This window comes from Marmota marmota, unplaced genomic scaffold, assembly GCF_001458135.2.
Source record: "Marmota marmota marmota unplaced genomic scaffold, marMar, whole genome shotgun sequence".
Classification (NCBI taxonomy): domain Eukaryota; kingdom Metazoa; phylum Chordata; class Mammalia; order Rodentia; family Sciuridae; genus Marmota; species Marmota marmota.
Genome location: NW_026000068.1, coordinates 19,420,837 through 19,438,799, shown reverse-complemented (window position 1 = coordinate 19,438,799; position 17,963 = coordinate 19,420,837). Strand labels below are relative to the sequence as shown.

At 35.3% G+C, this 17,963-nt stretch overlaps 1 protein-coding gene across 1 annotated transcript in view; it reads left to right on the top strand.

The window, feature by feature from the left end:
* The window catches only part of Negr1 (neuronal growth regulator 1), a 492,948-nt gene that overhangs the window by 297,849 nt on the left and 177,136 nt on the right, over positions 1–17,963 (top strand). Inside the window, exon 5 of the mRNA XM_048814071.1 lies at positions 13,472–13,623. Within this exon, the coding sequence (XP_048670028.1) occupies positions 13,472–13,623 (152 nt within the window). The remainder of the gene's footprint in view (positions 1–13,471; positions 13,624–17,963) is intronic.

The window sequence follows — 17,963 nt, the reverse complement described above, 5'->3', positions numbered from 1 at the left end:
CATTACCTTATTTGGGAATTAGTACCTATGAACATAGCACTCCCCTGATAGATGTGGGGTAAATGAAGCCTCAGTTCCACCTGTCTAGAGCTCCTCTCAGCATGTCCTTGCAATACCTCTCAAACACCCAGTTCCCTACAAAAGAGTTTAAATACACTGACTTACATTATTTTACCTGTCTCCCAAAGTCATTTTTAATATATGTTATTAATGGAATAATAGGTAACCATCAGAATTATTTGTCATCCAAGTGAGAGCTCTTTTGTTAAAGGCCAAATTTTTTCCAATACTTTGGTGTCCTGGATTTTTTTTTTCCTGTTCTATCTCCCTTTCCCTTTTCTAAATTCAGATACCATTGTCCAAAAAAAAAAAAAAAAAAAAAAAAAGACTGCAATAACTCTCAGTCCACATTCTTGGCCTACACTGTATACAGCAAGGTTCCTATTTGTACCCATAATCATAGATTCAGTGATTTTTTTTTCCTATTGGGATGACATACTACAGCTTTTATTATATTTTCAAAAAAAGTTTAAGAACTACTTGCTAACAAGGAAAAAATAGATTGGTTCTCCCCAATCAATGTTTTCCCCAACACACTCACACACCTAGGGAAAATCTAGCAGCTGTGAAAATCAGATGCACTTTTGAAAGGCAAACATATTTTCAGTTCTGAGTGAAGTATATGAATTTATCATTTTCTCAGTTTTATATAAGGAATTATTCAAATTTTCAAATATTTATAAATAATTTCCTTTACAAACTATTGTAATGTAAAGTATATGTAGAGAGAAGGAGTCTGGTTGCTGAACGGTTGTGACTATATTCCCTAAGGATTCACCATCAAGTTCCAGGCTATTCAAATAGTTACTTCATCAAAAGGAAAAACTATCTATTGCTATTTGAATAGCTAGTATTCTAAGTTGCTAACAAATATTAACATTTATTCTCATAACAAACTGATGAGAAATATACTCTTATTTTTATGAGATTTTGCTTGTGGAAAACAAAACACAGCATATTTTAAGTCATTTGTACAAGTTTTTGCAGTTAGTGGCAGAGCTGCGATTTAAATCTAGGAAATCTTGCAAAAGAACCCATGGATTAAACCCTTCTACTATGGCACTGAGTGTAGGTCATGGCTCTGCAGAGTTTATCAAAAATAATTGGAAATGTCAGTGATAAATGCCAAAGGTATAGGCATTTCAGTTTGATTATAGGTTTGCAAACTAGGATACTCCTTATACAGATACTCACTTACAACTTCCCAATTTATTTAGTCAAGGACACAGAAAAAATGGAATCAAGTGCACACATGGCAGAGACAGATACAACACATTTCAGAGTTGTCTTCTTGACCTTTGAGACCCTGTCCAGGAGCGAGATGCTGTCAGAGACCCTGTCAGAAGGAGGAAGAATTTTTGTGAGCTTTGGAGGAGTTCTGTTTCCCAGAGATCTTTGAAAGTCTTTAAATTCTTTTTTCTCATTTGTTCTACACACCTCTGTGAGGTTACATGAAGAGTCAAAAATAATTTACCTCACTTTTTTTATATGTTAGGAAATGTTTATAAATATACATTTATATTAAATCAAGTTCTTCAAAGTCAGAATTTCATCCAAATATACAGAAAACAGAGGCTGAGCCTGGACATCCCTAGCCTTTTTTGCATGCAGTTCTTTACCCTGTAAAGTCCATTTTTCTATGTGCTGAAAATAATCAGCTTGAAACCCTCTTAAAAAAGAAACTATATAAAATTAAGCCCACTTTAAAGAAAAGAAAGAACTATATTCTTAAGGAGAAAAAAAACTTTCCAGGTCCTTAAATTTTTTTTTCTCATTTATTCTACACACTTCTGTGAGTTAAGATTTACTGATGAAAAATTTAAGACACAATAACCAGTCCAAGAGCATTCACTTTAAGTTGCTTTCAAAACACATGTTAGATTTGTCAACCTCACAGCCCTACATTCTTTCTCTTGTATCAGCTGTCATTGTTAGTTATCTATCACTAATTAACAAAGTAAACTTAAATATAATAGAATAACAGTTCCTGTGGTCAGAAATCCAGGAGTAGTTTAACTCGATGGTTATGGCTCAGGGGCTCTCAGAAGGTTGCCATCAAGAAACCACATGCCGCTGGCCATACTAAGGCCTGGTTTGGGCTGGAGGATCTGCTTCTCAGTGAGTTCATCCCATATACCCAGCAAGCTAGTGCTGGTGATAGCTGTTGGCAGATGGCCTCAGGTAATTGCCATGTGGATATCTCCATAAGGCTACCTAAATGTCTTCCTAACATGGCAATGGGCTTCCTCCAGAATTAGTGATTCCAGATATAGCAAAGTAGAAGCTGCTTTATCTTTTATGACCTGGTCACAGAGGCATGCTGTGTTATATATGCAATATCTTATTTCTGCACAGGACAACTCTCTTTAATGAGGGAGGGGACAATGCAGGGACATGAATATAAAGAGATAAGAATTACTGGATGCCATCTTCAAAGATGGCTCCTAATGTATCTCTATTATAGACTAATTGTTTTTCATAATAGAAATATCAGACATTTGCACTGTTTAGATAAGCATTTTGACACTGACTAAATTTATATGGTTATTATTAAAATATTACTCTTTTGAATAAGGTAGTCATTATTTAACTCTTTAATCTCTTTCAGCATACCTAGCAGCGACAGTCCCAGTAGTCTTAATTTTGCTGTCTATACATTTTAGGATTAGTAAAATCAGAGTTTGGCAATCCGTTATAAGGAGTGCCAAAAATTTAACCTTTTCTCTTGAAAATAGAGAAGGTTGATAAGAAGAAACATACTCCTTATATGCAATAAAAGGACAATTCTAGAACATCCAATGTAACTTTAAGCCAAAAAAAGTCTCTAATGATATAAAATTAATCTATTGCTTAATAACAGTACATTAAGGGATTAATGTTAAACCATACATTGTAATGGACTGACATGTCAAAAAGTATTTCAAAAGAGGGAATGATTTATCACTTTGTGAAGTCAGAATTACAATCTTGTCTTAGATCAAAATGTTGCTATATGCTTATGTGGATGAATTCCTTCCTCTTCTTGATTTCATGAAATTCAAACCTGACACCTGGAAAGTTACACCTTCTGATTTCTTATGGCCAGTTTAACTACTCCCAGTTTTTATGGGGCGGATATGATTTAGTCATTCCACAATATATAAATATATGAAAGCATCACAGTGTAGCCCCCAATATATATAATAATTGTTCATCAATTAAAATAAAATGCTAACTAAATAATTAAATTCAAAATATCATTTTATTCACTTTGCCTGATCTTACGCAAAGGGCCCATTATAGCAGCGCATTTTGGAAATCAATTTCAACATTGTTTCTTTTTTAATCCTTCATCATAATTCAAGATAGGGATGCAAAAGTTATAAATACTACAAATAGAAATTTCTCTTATGAATGAGAAACATATAATAAAACATTAAAAATTATCAATGTATTAGTCAAAAACTAATATGCATCTTAAAAATGGAATCTTTTGCATTTGATAGTATGGCAAGTATACCATCTTGACTTTTTAAGTAGCATGGTTCAAATTTAGTCCATGCATTTATAAATCATTCTTTACAAAACTTTTAGAGAAAATGTCATAACTATTTCTAATTTACCTTGGTGAAAAAGATAAGATACTTATGTATTTAAAGCCTGCATGAACAAACATACATAATATATATCAGGAGACAGTTTATAGACTGGAAAGGGCCTACAATCAACCACATAGATGACCAGGTGAATGTGAGATTTCATGTCAGACAATGATGATTTTTCATTCCTGGTTTTACAGAGGTAATAATATGAGATATCATAATTATGTCAGTGACCATTACTCTCCTCCTGCCTACTCTATTTTTTTTTTTTTTTGGAGGGAGTACTGGGAGATTGAACCCGGGGGCATTCTACTATTGAGGAACATCCTCAGCCCTCTTTTGTATTTTTTTTGTAAACAGGATCTCATTGAGTTGTTTAGCACCTCGCTTTTGCTGAGGCTGACTTTGAACTAGCGATTCTCCTGCCTCAGCCTCCCAAGTGCTCAGATTACAGGCGGGCAACACTGCACTGCCCCGACTCCTCCTGCCTACTGTCTAGGCAGTCCATAAATTTCATCTGTTGAAGGAATTTAGTAAAGAGTGTCTTCTCTACTTAAATTTTTAAGGAAATCAGCAGAATGAGTTAAAATATTTCTTTGGGTCTTCAGTTATCCTCTTTCTCATGTACTTTATTCATGTCAAAATTATCAACTCATGCCAGGCACAGTAGTGCCTACCTGTAATCCCAGCAGCTCGGGAGGCTGAGGCAGGAGGATCACAAGTTGAAAGTCAGCCTCTGCAAAAGTGAGGCGCTAAGCCAACTCAGTGAGACCCTATCTCTAAATACAATATAAAATAGAGTTGGGGACTTGGCTCAGTGGTTGAATGCCCCAGAGTTCAACCCCTGGTACCCTCCCCCACAAAAATTATGAACTCATCACATTTGTATAATGCACTAGGATTTTCAAAACACTGTCATATATGGTAGCTTTGCAAAATGTTTGTATTGTTTATTTCACTTACAAAGAATGAACTCTTCACAACTGGGGTGCTACTTGGAATTAAAAAAAAAAAGCATGAGAAGATAAACATGTAAAATACCATACAGAGCACAACTTGGTGTTTTACTCAGTAGCTAAGCTGGAAAAATACACATGATGGGAAGTCCATACCTTGCTGCTCTTTCAGATGCTCCTCACTCTCATACATCTCAAATAGTGTATGCATCTCTCTCTTCCTTGTGAGAATCTAACATTGAAGGTGTATATTTAATAGCATAGCTCTAAAACAACCCAACAATGTCATCTGCTCCTCAATAATGGACAAGCAGTGGTCAGCAACGCTTTTTGGAGTATACCTATGAATAAGATTTAATTTAATTTAATTTGAGGAAAATTAAGAATATACACATTCTAATTTTTTTTTACTTATTTGTATCCTAGTATATTATAAATGTTAAATGCCATACAGTAGAAAAAAACTATAAAAATGAGATAAAATTACAGTATAAATGAACTCTTATTATTTTCTCTAACTCTAACACATCATTTTCTACTAATTTTAGGATTTTTGCTCTCCATTTTGGAGACTGTTATAAAGTATGGTAGCTTAAAATAAGACATTTAAGAACTTTTCAAAGGCAATTTTAACAGCATGCAACTTTTACCCTACTTGCTGACTTTGCAATCTTACAACATACTTACATATCTCACCCATTCCTTGCATAATTCCAACCAGTTTATACTTAAGGAATAAGCTATCCCTAAGAATAAAATGGGAAGTAAATAAAATTTTCTGATTCCCATGTCAGGATGCCTCCTATATTTTACACTGCAACTTTGATTATACAGAAGGAACAAGAAATATATTCTATCTGTCTCTCTCTTTTCACCTTTTCATGTATAAGATCATTCTTACTAGAGTTAGAAGTTACATGTTTTGATTTAGAAGGGTGTATTTTTCCTGGGCTGGGTGCTCTGACAAGCACCCTAGTTCCAGCACCTTGGGAAGCTGAGGCAAGAAAATGGGTTGAGCTCAGGGGGTTGAGGCCAACCTTAGCAACATAGTAAGTAAGACCTGGTCTAAAAAAGAAAAGAAAAGAAAAATTTCCTGCTAACTTATGATTTTACTTCTTCATTCAACAAATATGCCTTGGGCACTTATCATCTGTGAGATAATTTGAAAAATTTGAAAAGCAAATAAGTTCCTGCATTGAGGGATCATGCATTTTTAGTGTTATCTTATTTTTATGTAATGTTATGTAATGTAATGTAATGTGATTCTGATGGTATTTCATTCCTTTTAACCATCAGTGTCTTATCAGTACAAGTCTCATCATTCCTGTGGAGTCCATGGAGGTAAAGAATAAATATGCAAAGCAACTGAGAGCATTTCCTCAACTGGAAATTGAGATACAAATGCATATTATTATGTTTAAAATCTGGGCCAGTCAAGCAAAGAGGAAAGTGGACCAACTCCATATTGCATTCCCTGACTTAGAGAGTTTAGAATTTGTCATAAAAATCAACAAAATGAAATAAGCACTTAGTTAGAAAATCCTCAGGGAATTTTTAGTCGATTCCTGTGAAAGTGCACAGAAAGAGTCTCTTCAGTTCAAATCAGAGGATTAAAGAATGCTTCAGGACAAAGGTAGCTTTCGTACTGGACACCAAATGGTGAAGAATACTTTCAACCATTACAAGGGTTGAAAATAATCATGGGCAAGGGAAGAACATGATCAATTTCAAGTCAGCATTGTATAGAGATTTTTTTTTTAATGCCTTAGGATGCAACATATGAATTCAGGTGTAATAAGAAGTAAGACTAGCAAGGCACCTTAGAGAAAGGCTTGAACAGTCTGAAATGTGGTAAAGCATTCAGACTGGATTCTGTGGCATTCAGAAGCTATTGAAGGGTTTCTCAACGTAGTAAACAATGCAGTTCCTATCAGAATGTTTCTTGAGGCAATTGGGGGAATGGATGGGAGAAGTAAAATAAGGCTCAAACTGGAGTATAGGCTGTGCAACTATAAAGCAAGAGAGAGAGAAGTGGTAGTGTTTATTTATTTCAGTAGCCAATTAGATGGGGCAAGACAATTTGAAGATAATTTCAGCTTTATATCCAAACAATATAGTGAATGGTGAGTCCATGAGGGAGGCTGAAACAAGAAAAATGGTGTGGGAAGAACCATGATGAGTTTGATGTAGGACAGATTAGAATCCAGGTATTAATATTGCATGTAGAGTCCATCAGTAAACACCTGGAATTTGGTTGCTTTCTTAAAATTTAGTGATCATTACAAATAAATATCTGACCCTATCACTTTATACATGAGGCCTGTTCATAGTTCTTTACTGTCCCTGGACAGAGTTCTATCAACACAGAATGGCATGGAAGGCCTTCACCCTCTAGCCCCTGTTTACCTCTCTGGCTATGAATCTTGTTATTCTACACCTCACAACTTGAACCATGGCCATAGTGAGAGAGTTTCCGTCCCCAAATTGCACATGCTTGCTTTCTTTCATGCCTCTTCACATGTTGACCCCTTTGCTTAAGAACTTTTCTACACATTTTCATCCCTAGCTCCCCTGAGCTGTCTGCCTTCACTGACTAGTCCTTTAATCTCCATGCTGATGCCCCCTTCTCCAGGAATGCCACTCAGAGCCTTGTCTATTTGGAAGGTAGCTCTATCAAAGCACTTATTAAAACATCCTCAGCTTCTTTTACTTGTCCCATCTCACTTTTAAACTCTTACCTGAAAATGAGGTTTCTCCTTGTTCACCATCACATCCCCAACACCTAACATAGTATTTAGCATGAATAACACACAATGTTGAAAGAATGAGTTATAGCCTTTTAATAATTATAAAGTAGAGCCATTCTTATTTGAATTCAGTCTGAGATGGAAAACAAAGTATTCACACAGCTAGATCCTGACACTTTAGATTGTGGGACATTGTAAACCCAGCATATGTTTGGGGAAAGGAAAGTGGATTCTGTCGCTCAATTCTGTCTTCCTTTATTGTAAACGTAATCTTTCCAAAATGGTTGTGTTATTATTCTGTGGGACGAAATTTGACATTAAAACCATGGACATATTGATATTAGAAAAGCAGTTCAAGCAGAGGGGAGAAATTCAGTTGCAGGCCAGGTTGTCAGGGATACGGGAACTCACCACAGTCAGGGGCGGCTTGTCACCTGCACTGCAGCCTTTGTATATTTGATGTAGGGTTAAAAGGGATGATCCTCCCTCTGCGAATCAAACTGTCACAAATAAAGCAGTCCAAAAGTCTCTTATCTAAAATTATGAATTTCATTAAAATTGATAAAGTAAACAAGACATACATTTTAAATAGCTTAATAAAGTCTAGAATCATTAAAGTATCCTAATGTATTATAATAACATTAATTTATTCAAATGCACAACTAAAGATAGATACCCCTTGGGGCTAAGACAGCGATGCATGATATTCTTCAGTCTGTTCCTAGGAAGAAATGATATCATATTGTTTTCAAGCCTTAAGTATCAAGCAACACAATAAACCAATAGGTTGCTATAGCAGCATGTTCACATAAATTTTCATTTCTCTCTGGTTTCCAGCAGTTCTTATTCCTCCCCCTTTTTACTCTTATTTTTCTGTTATCTACCCTGCACATCTGTGAAAAGTCTAGATGAGGTTGATAATGTGCATGTAATTGTTACTGAATTTGGCACATCTTGGAATCACGATGCCATGATCTTTTCAGTCACTCTCCAGATCTTTTCTTTAAAAATAATTTCCTGTATGCTCAATATTTAATATTTGGCTGCCATCTGAGAGGAAATGTATCTGTTCTGTCTAAGAAACAGACCCTATCATCGAACAATAATATCACCTATCATAATCTAGTGCCTCCCGCACTTGATATATATGTGCATAGATATTACACATTATATATTTTTAAAACATTCTTACATTAACATTTTGCTACTGGGTTCATTTTTCCCATTTCATAAATGAAAAAACTAAGAATTAAAATATGTAATAGCATAATACATGGGGAGTCAAGCATGCAGCACTCACTGTGTCCCTACCTATTAAGTGCCCAACACTATTATACTATGTGTTTGGAATACAACAAGTAGCAAAACCCTTCAGAAACCTTGCCATAAAGGAGTTACACTCTAATAGGGAAGATGGACATTAATCAAAAATCACACAGATATATGAAATCTTAGAACTGAAATAAGATTAGAAAGAAAAGTATTTGATATTATGCTTATGGTTTGGCCAAGTCAGACACAATGCAGTCACTCTATAGCATCACTAGAACTTGAACTTTAGACACGATTTTAGAATTACTCTAGAATATTGCATTCTTATCCACTGACTAAGGTTGCATTTTTGCCATTCTTGACTACATTCAGAGTATCCACATTGAGGTGCGATATTCTACCATGCAAATATTTAGTGAACCTGGGGAAGGAAAGCAAACCATAATTGATGCATAGGGTATATGGACTGGGAGGAAATTGGAGGAGAAAGGAGAGGAAAACCCATTTTGTGCTTCTCATCTCAGGTTTCAAGAAGCCCAAAAAACTGACTGCCCTAGAGGCTAACGATGACAGCAACTTTGAGAAGCTTTATTATAAGATATAATTAAAAACCAAATAGTCATGAGACCTCTGACAGATTCATCCAGATAGCTAGCTGAATTGAAGCCTTTTGTTTGTTTGACTTTCTACCCCATTACGCTCAATCCTTGGATGGAACCTGACTTTCTTGGCATAGATACCACATAACAGTTGGCTATTGAGATCCATTGTTTTTTTTTTTTTCTTCTCTGCCCCAAATCAATTTTCTTAAAGAACCAAAATTTCTGACTTCTATCTCCAAACGCAAATACTCAAAACTTCAAATATCCATGTTTACTCCTTATGATTTGAATACTAACTGCTGTTGTGAGAGGATACCATGGTCAGAAGACCTGCATTTCAACCTGCTAATTACCAGATGGTAAAAGATAAATTAGCTTCATCTCTCTAAACTTCAGATTCCTCATCTTTAAAACAGGACTACATAGCACCAATATTCTAGAATTGTTGTGAAGTTTAATTGATATATACATTTGAAAATGCTTACATGTTTTCTGAATGTCAATTTCCTATAATCTTAACATTGAAAATTTTGGGTGTGTAGTACTGAATTTTTTTTTTTTTAGTGTTAGATAACTTCAGCCATAGTGTATTGAGAACAACTACCATTTTCCACATATAGAAAGCCTTCTTCCTCACACTGAAAAGACTAGAAATATAATTATAATGCAGAGCCTATATTGTTTATTATTATTCCTGACCCAGAAAGACAGATAGGGAACAATAATCCCAAAATATTGAGTGAAGTTAGATTTATATATAAAATGAATAAGGTACAGAACAGCTTCTCCATTTATTTTTTGCAATCTTAACAATTGGTACTCATGGCTATGTGGTCAGATTTTCTATAGCGATGTTGCTATAGGTTCTTCTGGTCATCCTTGATAACTACAGCCTGCAGGAGATTAAGACTGTAAGCATTTCATGAGTCTGAAATGTAGTATCTCTAGTTATTAGCATGCTTTCCATGTGCTACTTTTGACTGACACTAAAAAATATAGGGGGTCTATTCTAATTCAGAACTAGTTAGTGGGTCGGGCTGTGTCACTTATGAGCTGGCAGAATCTGCTGGCAAAGCAAATAGCCTGCAGTTTACAGATTTATGAGACATTGGCAAGAGACAAAGGAAGAAAAAGAGAAATGGTCCTCGAAATGGAGACAAACTTCAATTGGTGTCAGAAGGCAGAGGACAGCAGGGTCTACAGTAATAGAAGGATCTATAGCCACATTCCCTGTGGTGAAAATGCAACAAAGAAGAGTGACCAGGTATTTCCAAGTAAGCACCACATGCTGCTAGAGAAAGGGATACCATGTCTAACTCCTAACTCAGTAGAAAAAAAAAATTTTTAGAAAAAAAATAAAAGGCTATAGAACAGCATCTTTCATTCTGTAAGTCAATATGAGAATGATTCTTTTTGTAGAAAGTATCTTGGAATAATCTGTTTCAAAAAGAAATGTCATCAATTAAAGAACATTTTTATTATGTGCTTTTAATCAGATTAAGGACATACCTACTTCCAGGTGTGGCTCAAATTTCTACAACCAACAACTCAGGGTGGGTGTGTTTATCTATAGTAAATGCCTCTTTCCATATCTGACTCCTTTGCTTGACTTTGACCTTCTCAAGGGCAGAGTTCATGTGCTGCCTGTCTAGTCCCTAATCAGTCAGCATAAAACTCATCTTTATAACAATGGAATGGATATTTTCTGAATTGATTTTAATATTTAAGAAAGTCCCAAACCCAGATCCTTTCAAGAAAATTACAGTACATCCTCTGGAGATGTACAACATCTCAGAAGTCACTTTCCCTCACAGTCAGCTTTGCAAAGGCCCTTCCAGTCCTCTACCAGGTAAAAGTAGGGTCTTGAGTGATATCTGAGGAGTCAGCTTTAAACTTCTCTGATATGTAAGCTTTGGACTTCTCTGATAATCTCAGACAGGTAGTTCCCCTGAGAAAACAAAACCCTCCAGGGAAGATGTTTTTTATTTTTGTTGCCCATAATCCCCTGTGTGGCTGATCTGACTAGCTGGGGTTGGAGCGCTAAGTGACACTCGGTTAAAGGTACACGCAGTACTGCTGGCCAGAGGTCCAAAACAGGCTTTCCCAAACAGAGCATGGATGCACTGTGTGACTCAGCAACATCTGAAGCTTTTCCACCAGATATGTTTAAGGGCAGGGAATCAAAATCCAACTCAGAAAGACAACCATTAGGAGTATAAGCCAATAGCAGGATGGAGTGTCTGAAGTTAACATGGAGTTTCTGGGCTAGACCCAGAGTCTAATCATTGAAGATCTGATCAACTCCTTCTTAATTTTTTAGCACCACAAAAATCTTGTTTTTTCAGGGAAGGGGCACAATAGGGGTTAGCTGTCAAGGGGGTTCCTAAGTGTTCTGGAATGTATCTACAATAGAAATGTTGGCAAATTGACTTGAGTCATAATACTTAAGCTGGCAGGACAACAAAACTGTGATTTTTATGCCTAATGTATACTTCTTAGATACAAACAAAGTTATTAATATAATGCACAAAATTATGCAATAAATGCTATGGGACATTAGAGCAAATTTTTATAGTCCTGAAATATGAGAAAGAGGAGAAAAAGCTGCCAGACTTATGATATCTGATGCCCTATTTTCTTTTATCAGAGTTGGGCATCATTAGATTTATTGCTTAAGCTGAACTTTGTTCAATATTTATTCAACTCAAAGTTCTGTTTATCTGATTAAAATTTACGTTTTCAATAAGTCAGATTCAGCTATTATATGAACTACAAGTTATTCCCAGAGTAGTCAAGTATGACTACTTATTTCAATCTGAATTTAACTATAGTATATTTTATCTAAATCCAGGTGCAAAGTTACATAACACATTTCAAAGGAGTTCACCTTACACTCTCAGGGGATGCCATTTATTAGTATCTTCATTTAGTACTAAACTGAACATAATGAATGAAAAGGGTAATCTAGCATGATATTTAAACTATGAATTTACATAGCCCATATTGTCATCATCACAATAAATCTGGGATTAGTCAGGGAGAAGTTAACATCTCATTGGCCTCCTCATTGCAGAAGAATTCATGTTTAGAGAGAAAACATCTTAAAGAGGCCACTGAAGAGGAACTTAATAACACCTGTGTTGGGAGACTATCACCTGGACTCTATTGGCCTTTGTGCTACTTTGTGCCTAAATACCACTATAAAGGTCTAGGTATGATTCAAATATCAGAGAAAGTATATTCACATGGTCTTACCTTTATAGGAGCTTAAAACAATTCAATTTTTTGTTTTGAAAAAAAAATCTTATTTACATGGAAGCTGCTGGAAGGAACAATGCAGGAAAAGAATACAGAGAAGGAAGAGTCATTTAAGGAGAAACAGGAAAAAAGAGACAGGTCTTAAGGTGGGCCTGCATAAGAGGAAACTGGCAGAAAGAGAAGGTGTATAAGAGACAGGGAGAAGATTAAGAAAGAAAACAAAGAATGAGTGGATATGACAGGTGCTGACATGAAGCCATGCTGCTTGAGAATAAGGGTCTCTGGTGCTAAGTGTGGAGAGAAGTTGTTGAGTAAGTCAGGGTAGAATCAAGTTAAATTGAATCCCATATTGAAGCCCAGAGAGGTTTAAGCACTTTCTTGGGCACATTCTGAAAACATGGTAGAGATGTGACTCAGCTTTTAAACACTATACTACTGTCTCTTCCTAGGTTTAATGTCCACCCAGGAAATTGTCCATCTGGGTGTTCCATGGCAATAGTAAAGTCATGTTGATTTTGGTCTTAGAATATCATATCATAGTTGAAAGGTTAAGTTTCATGACATTTGCCCAATTACGTTACCTGAACCAGCCTAGACATACGCTAACCAGCTTGCCTAGAAACCATCAGTTTCTAACTTAAGTGGCATCTTCTTATCTACTTCCCTTTTCTCTGTCTTGACTTTAATAGATGAGTTACTATCACTATGCTGTGTTTAATTTACTATAAAACAGTGCATCAATGGGGCCTGTGGATATCCAAGCTCTGTTTGTTATGTAGCACAAATTATCCCACAGGAACAGTCCGCAGCTGTCAGGCAGTCTCGCCTCCTTCCAGTCTACCAATGCAAGGAAAATATAATTACATTGTTATCATCTGTATGCTAACTTCAGTGTTATCAAACTGCCTATGGGTTGGCATACCTACCCCATGTAAGGTAAATGTGAAACTCATGTTCACGATACATATTTACCTAGACTTTATTTTGTCTTCTAGGCTCTTCAATGGCCAACAAGGAATTATTATTCAAAATTTTAGCACAAGATCCATTCTCACTGTTACCAACGTGACACAGGAGCACTTCGGCAACTATACTTGTGTGGCTGCCAACAAGCTCGGCACAACCAATGCAAGCCTGCCTCTTAACCGTAAGTAATACAGTGCTGAAGAAGTGCTCCCAGGGCCTCCCAGTGCCTATACAGTGGCATAGATGAAACCTAAGAGTGGAATGTACATTGTAGAACTCATTCTGATGTGACACATCCCTTACACACAGAAAACCTTGTCCCCAAACAATAGGGACATGTGAAATTTTCTAATTCCTACAGGAGTCTACATGTGCATAGAAAAATATCTTAGCGCTAAGGAAAAAAAATACATAAATAATAGGGCTAACAGAAATGTGACTTCTGACTGAGGACAGCTGCTTTAATAGGGTTTTGTTTGTATTTTGGGGTTTTTTAAAAAATGTGTTATCTTGAAGCATAAATTATTTATGGCTTGCTTTACTCTTGGTTAGTTTTCTTTAGACATTCATCTTTGGATAGCCAGAATTTCATAAGCCATAAATAAGATGAAATAGTAAGTAAGTAATGGTGGACAAAATATTTAATCCATACAGATAACATTTTTACTCAAGCCTGTATTTTGGAATATAGCTTAAGAGCTCACTAAAATAAATATTTCATTGCTAGTGTGTGTTAGTTCCTGAAAACTAGAAATGAATAAGAGAGCAAACACAAGGACCTGTTAAAAGGAGAGAACCGATACTGTTTTCCTCTTCGATTAATTTTAGTGTGCTTTAGAAGCCAAGTAAGCAAAAAATGGTTGCAACTATAAAATATTTCTAATTTTCAAAGTGTGTGTTTCTTAAAAAGCTCAGAGAAAACTAGAGCACCCTGTTCAATCCCACAAAGTTATCTGAATTACCCTTTTATTTATCTTTAATACTTTGCAGTAACCTGACGTGTTTATTTATATCAGCATCCTGGGATAGTAAGCTATCCCTGAAAAATACACATGCTCTGCAGTTCATCACAGAAATGATCTTTTCCATTTTGTAGAAACAGGGATAGAATATATAATGTTCCTACTATGGGAAATATATTATCGTAAGTTTCTTGATTTATGAACTTTGAATTTCCATGTCTTAGATATGAAATAAAATATATGAGTTTATATCACAGTTTTTTTAATTTTAGCTTGATATTTCTTAATATTAAATTTTGAAAGACATTGTTTGCCATGCAATAACTATAGTGTAATATGCTTGCTCTAGTGTCGTCCTTGAAAATGATTTACTTAGTATGATTATAAATAAGGGAAACTATTGAAGATGTTATAAAACAGTATGAATTCCAATTTAATATAAATATTGATACTTCTTTGGTATATTATTAATATTTTACATAGTTTAAATATTCAAGAGCCTAAAAGAATCAATGAATTTAAAAGGCTAAAAGAAATTTAAGGCTTTATAACATATTAACTTTTTGCTATTTAAATTTCTAAATCACATCCTGATTGTTCAAAACTGAAGTATTAATGAATGTGACAAATTAAGAACAAATGTCACTTATTTAAAATGACTATTTTATTCTAACAATCTTAACATTGTCATCTGAAAATAATATGCTGCCAAAAGGCTTCTAAATGTGGAATATTTAGGGTGGACTCTCATAATCTCTACCACTGATTTTCTGTCCATTGAGATGCAGTACATGCCAGTAAACTTCTTCTTAAATTTTGTTAGTAAAGTCAAAATGTACAAATCTTGTGTGAAGTTACAAACATAGCCATGATATTTGATGAAATTCCTATTTATGTATAACTCTCATATGCACCTTTGAAGTACTCATTGCACTAAGCATTTCTATTTGTACTATAATAATTATTGTATTTATTTTTTGTGGTGCTGCGATTAAACCCAGGGCTTCACATACACCAGGCAGGTACTTTAGCACTGTGCTATATCCCTACCCCCACTGTTATTTTTTATAGTTTTAATCTTTCCACCAAACCATGAGTTCTTTGAGAAGAATCAATGTCTGATAAACAGTTTTATCTCCCCTACCAACAAGCACAGTGCCTGGTATTTAATAGGTGATTAGTAAATATTTAGTGAATAAATGAATTAAACACTAAATAGTTGAATTAATGGATTAATGAGTAAATGAAGGAGTAAACTGTGTTTCAGCTACAAAATGTGTATTTGCAACCTCCAGAGATACAAGGCAATATCACTGTAATTACAAACAACACTTGTTAGCTTACTCTGGGTCTATTCTAATTTCTTTATGTGGATTTGTTTAATTCTCATATAACTTAAAGTTAGATTCTATAATTCCCCTCTTACAGATAAGGAAACTTACAGAGAGAATATAAATATGGCCAAAGGCCAAGTGGTTGGTAAGTGACAAAGTGAAAACTTGAATTCTGATAGTCTGACTGCAGAGTCCAGGCTTTTAACTAATACACTTCACTCTTTATGAACATAAAACCATCAAGAAAGTCAGAGATAATTTGTATCATTTACAACATGCTCTTCAAAACGTAAATCACTATGTATAAGATAATTGTCCTTTCTGTAGGTTTTATCAACTTTCCTTTAATAATTAGGATGTTATTTAATATATGAAAATTTACTTTAAAAATAAATGTCCACATCTTCTTCCATAAGAACTCCTCTCACGTCTTCAAAGTCTCTGAAGGAGAAAAGTGCTCAACCTTTAGAAAAATGATCCAACACTAGAAACAAGTCCTAAACTGATCCAACATTGACCTGTGACCTTCTAAACAACCTCTATCATTTGTTACAGGTCAATGCTTTCTATAGGTTATGGGGTGTGTAATGCCAACTTGCCCATATCCTTGTTCAGGAAAAAGGAGGTAGACACCAAGGGACCCACCATCTGTATAGATAATGTTATTTGGCATATGTTTTGAATAAGAAAATTTTCATGTTTTTGTGACTTGTGTCCTTGAACGGTTAACAAGTCAAAGTCAGGGTAACTGGCAGTGTGGGCTACCTGCTATAATGCTTATTAGTAGCAAGCACTCAAACTTCAACAAAGTGGTAGTCACTAGGAATCAGCTGTTCATTCATACTACTTAGGACAAACCCTGAGACTATTACAACTATTACAATCTACTTCTGGCTTGTAATAACTCACATTTTCTAGATCATCGAAAAGATAAATGGCAAGTTGCAGGTCATAATTAAGATGATCACAAAGAAAACACAACACTTTAGAATGTGTGAATGGGGGGTATGTGTGCATTTCACATAGTGAGAGTCAAGTAGGTCTTGGTTGATCACACACCTCACACATCAGTTGTGTGTGTGCCTTCAGTTAACTCATTTGAAAAATGATGGGGATAATAACAACCCCCTTTCAAGATATCAACTACTGGGGATGTTTCATTTCATACACTTATCATTCAGCCTGGGACAAAGAAAGGCATTAAATATTGTAAACTATTGTACTTGAAGTAATGTACCAGATCTAGCTTCTAATTTAATCCCATCCTTTGCTTAGTGCATTAACCAGACTTTGTGGCAATAATTCAAGATTAAATATGATACCTGCAGTGTAGCAGTTTGGATAGGAGATTCAAAGAGATTTAAGGCAGAACCAAAATAATTCTATTTTGAGGTCCAGATAATTCATTAAGTAGTAATGTGTCAAATATATATATTGACTGCCTACAATGTGCACAGCACTGTACTAGATTTTGGCCTGGAATCCCACAGCTGAGAAGAAGGAATGAAGAAAACAGGCAAATCTAATGCAACATAGACAATGGTACTATGCTGAGGTAGAGAAGAGGCTCTAAATCTCAAGGATAATGAATGGACTCTCATCCAGAGTATCTAATATTGATATTTGAATTATAACATCTTAGCAATTATTGTCTCATTTTTCCAAAACAGAACTTTCAATGACTCAAGGAAAGCCATAGAGAAGATGCCACATGAGCTAAGGAAATGATTGGGTTGATCCTGGGTATGAGAATGGTGTGAAAGAGCGAGGGGATGTCTAATATAGAACAGATCATGTAAAGACATGTTGGGATGAAATAATGTGTTTGAAGACACAATGATATTTCCATATGGTTAAAGAACAAGGAGAAGGAAAGTACTGAGATATGAGGCTAGACAAGTTGGCATGGATTAGGACAAGAACTTTATTCTGGATTTGGAGAATCACTGAAAGATATGAATGATATGAATAGATTTGTTTTCTGAAAGACTTTCTTAGGCAATCTGGATGACAAACCCAGATACTAAAACTTTTAAAAATAAAAACAAAAGAAACTAAATGCACAGAAAGAAGAGCAGACGTGAGAGAGTTGAGGCGGAATTAGGAGATATGAGTTGATGACCAAATTTGAGAGAACAGAAAGGGAGTTGCAGGAAGCTTTATAATTCCTAATGTTTAGTTGGGGTGACATTAATCCAAATAAGAACTTAAGAGAAGGATTCAGG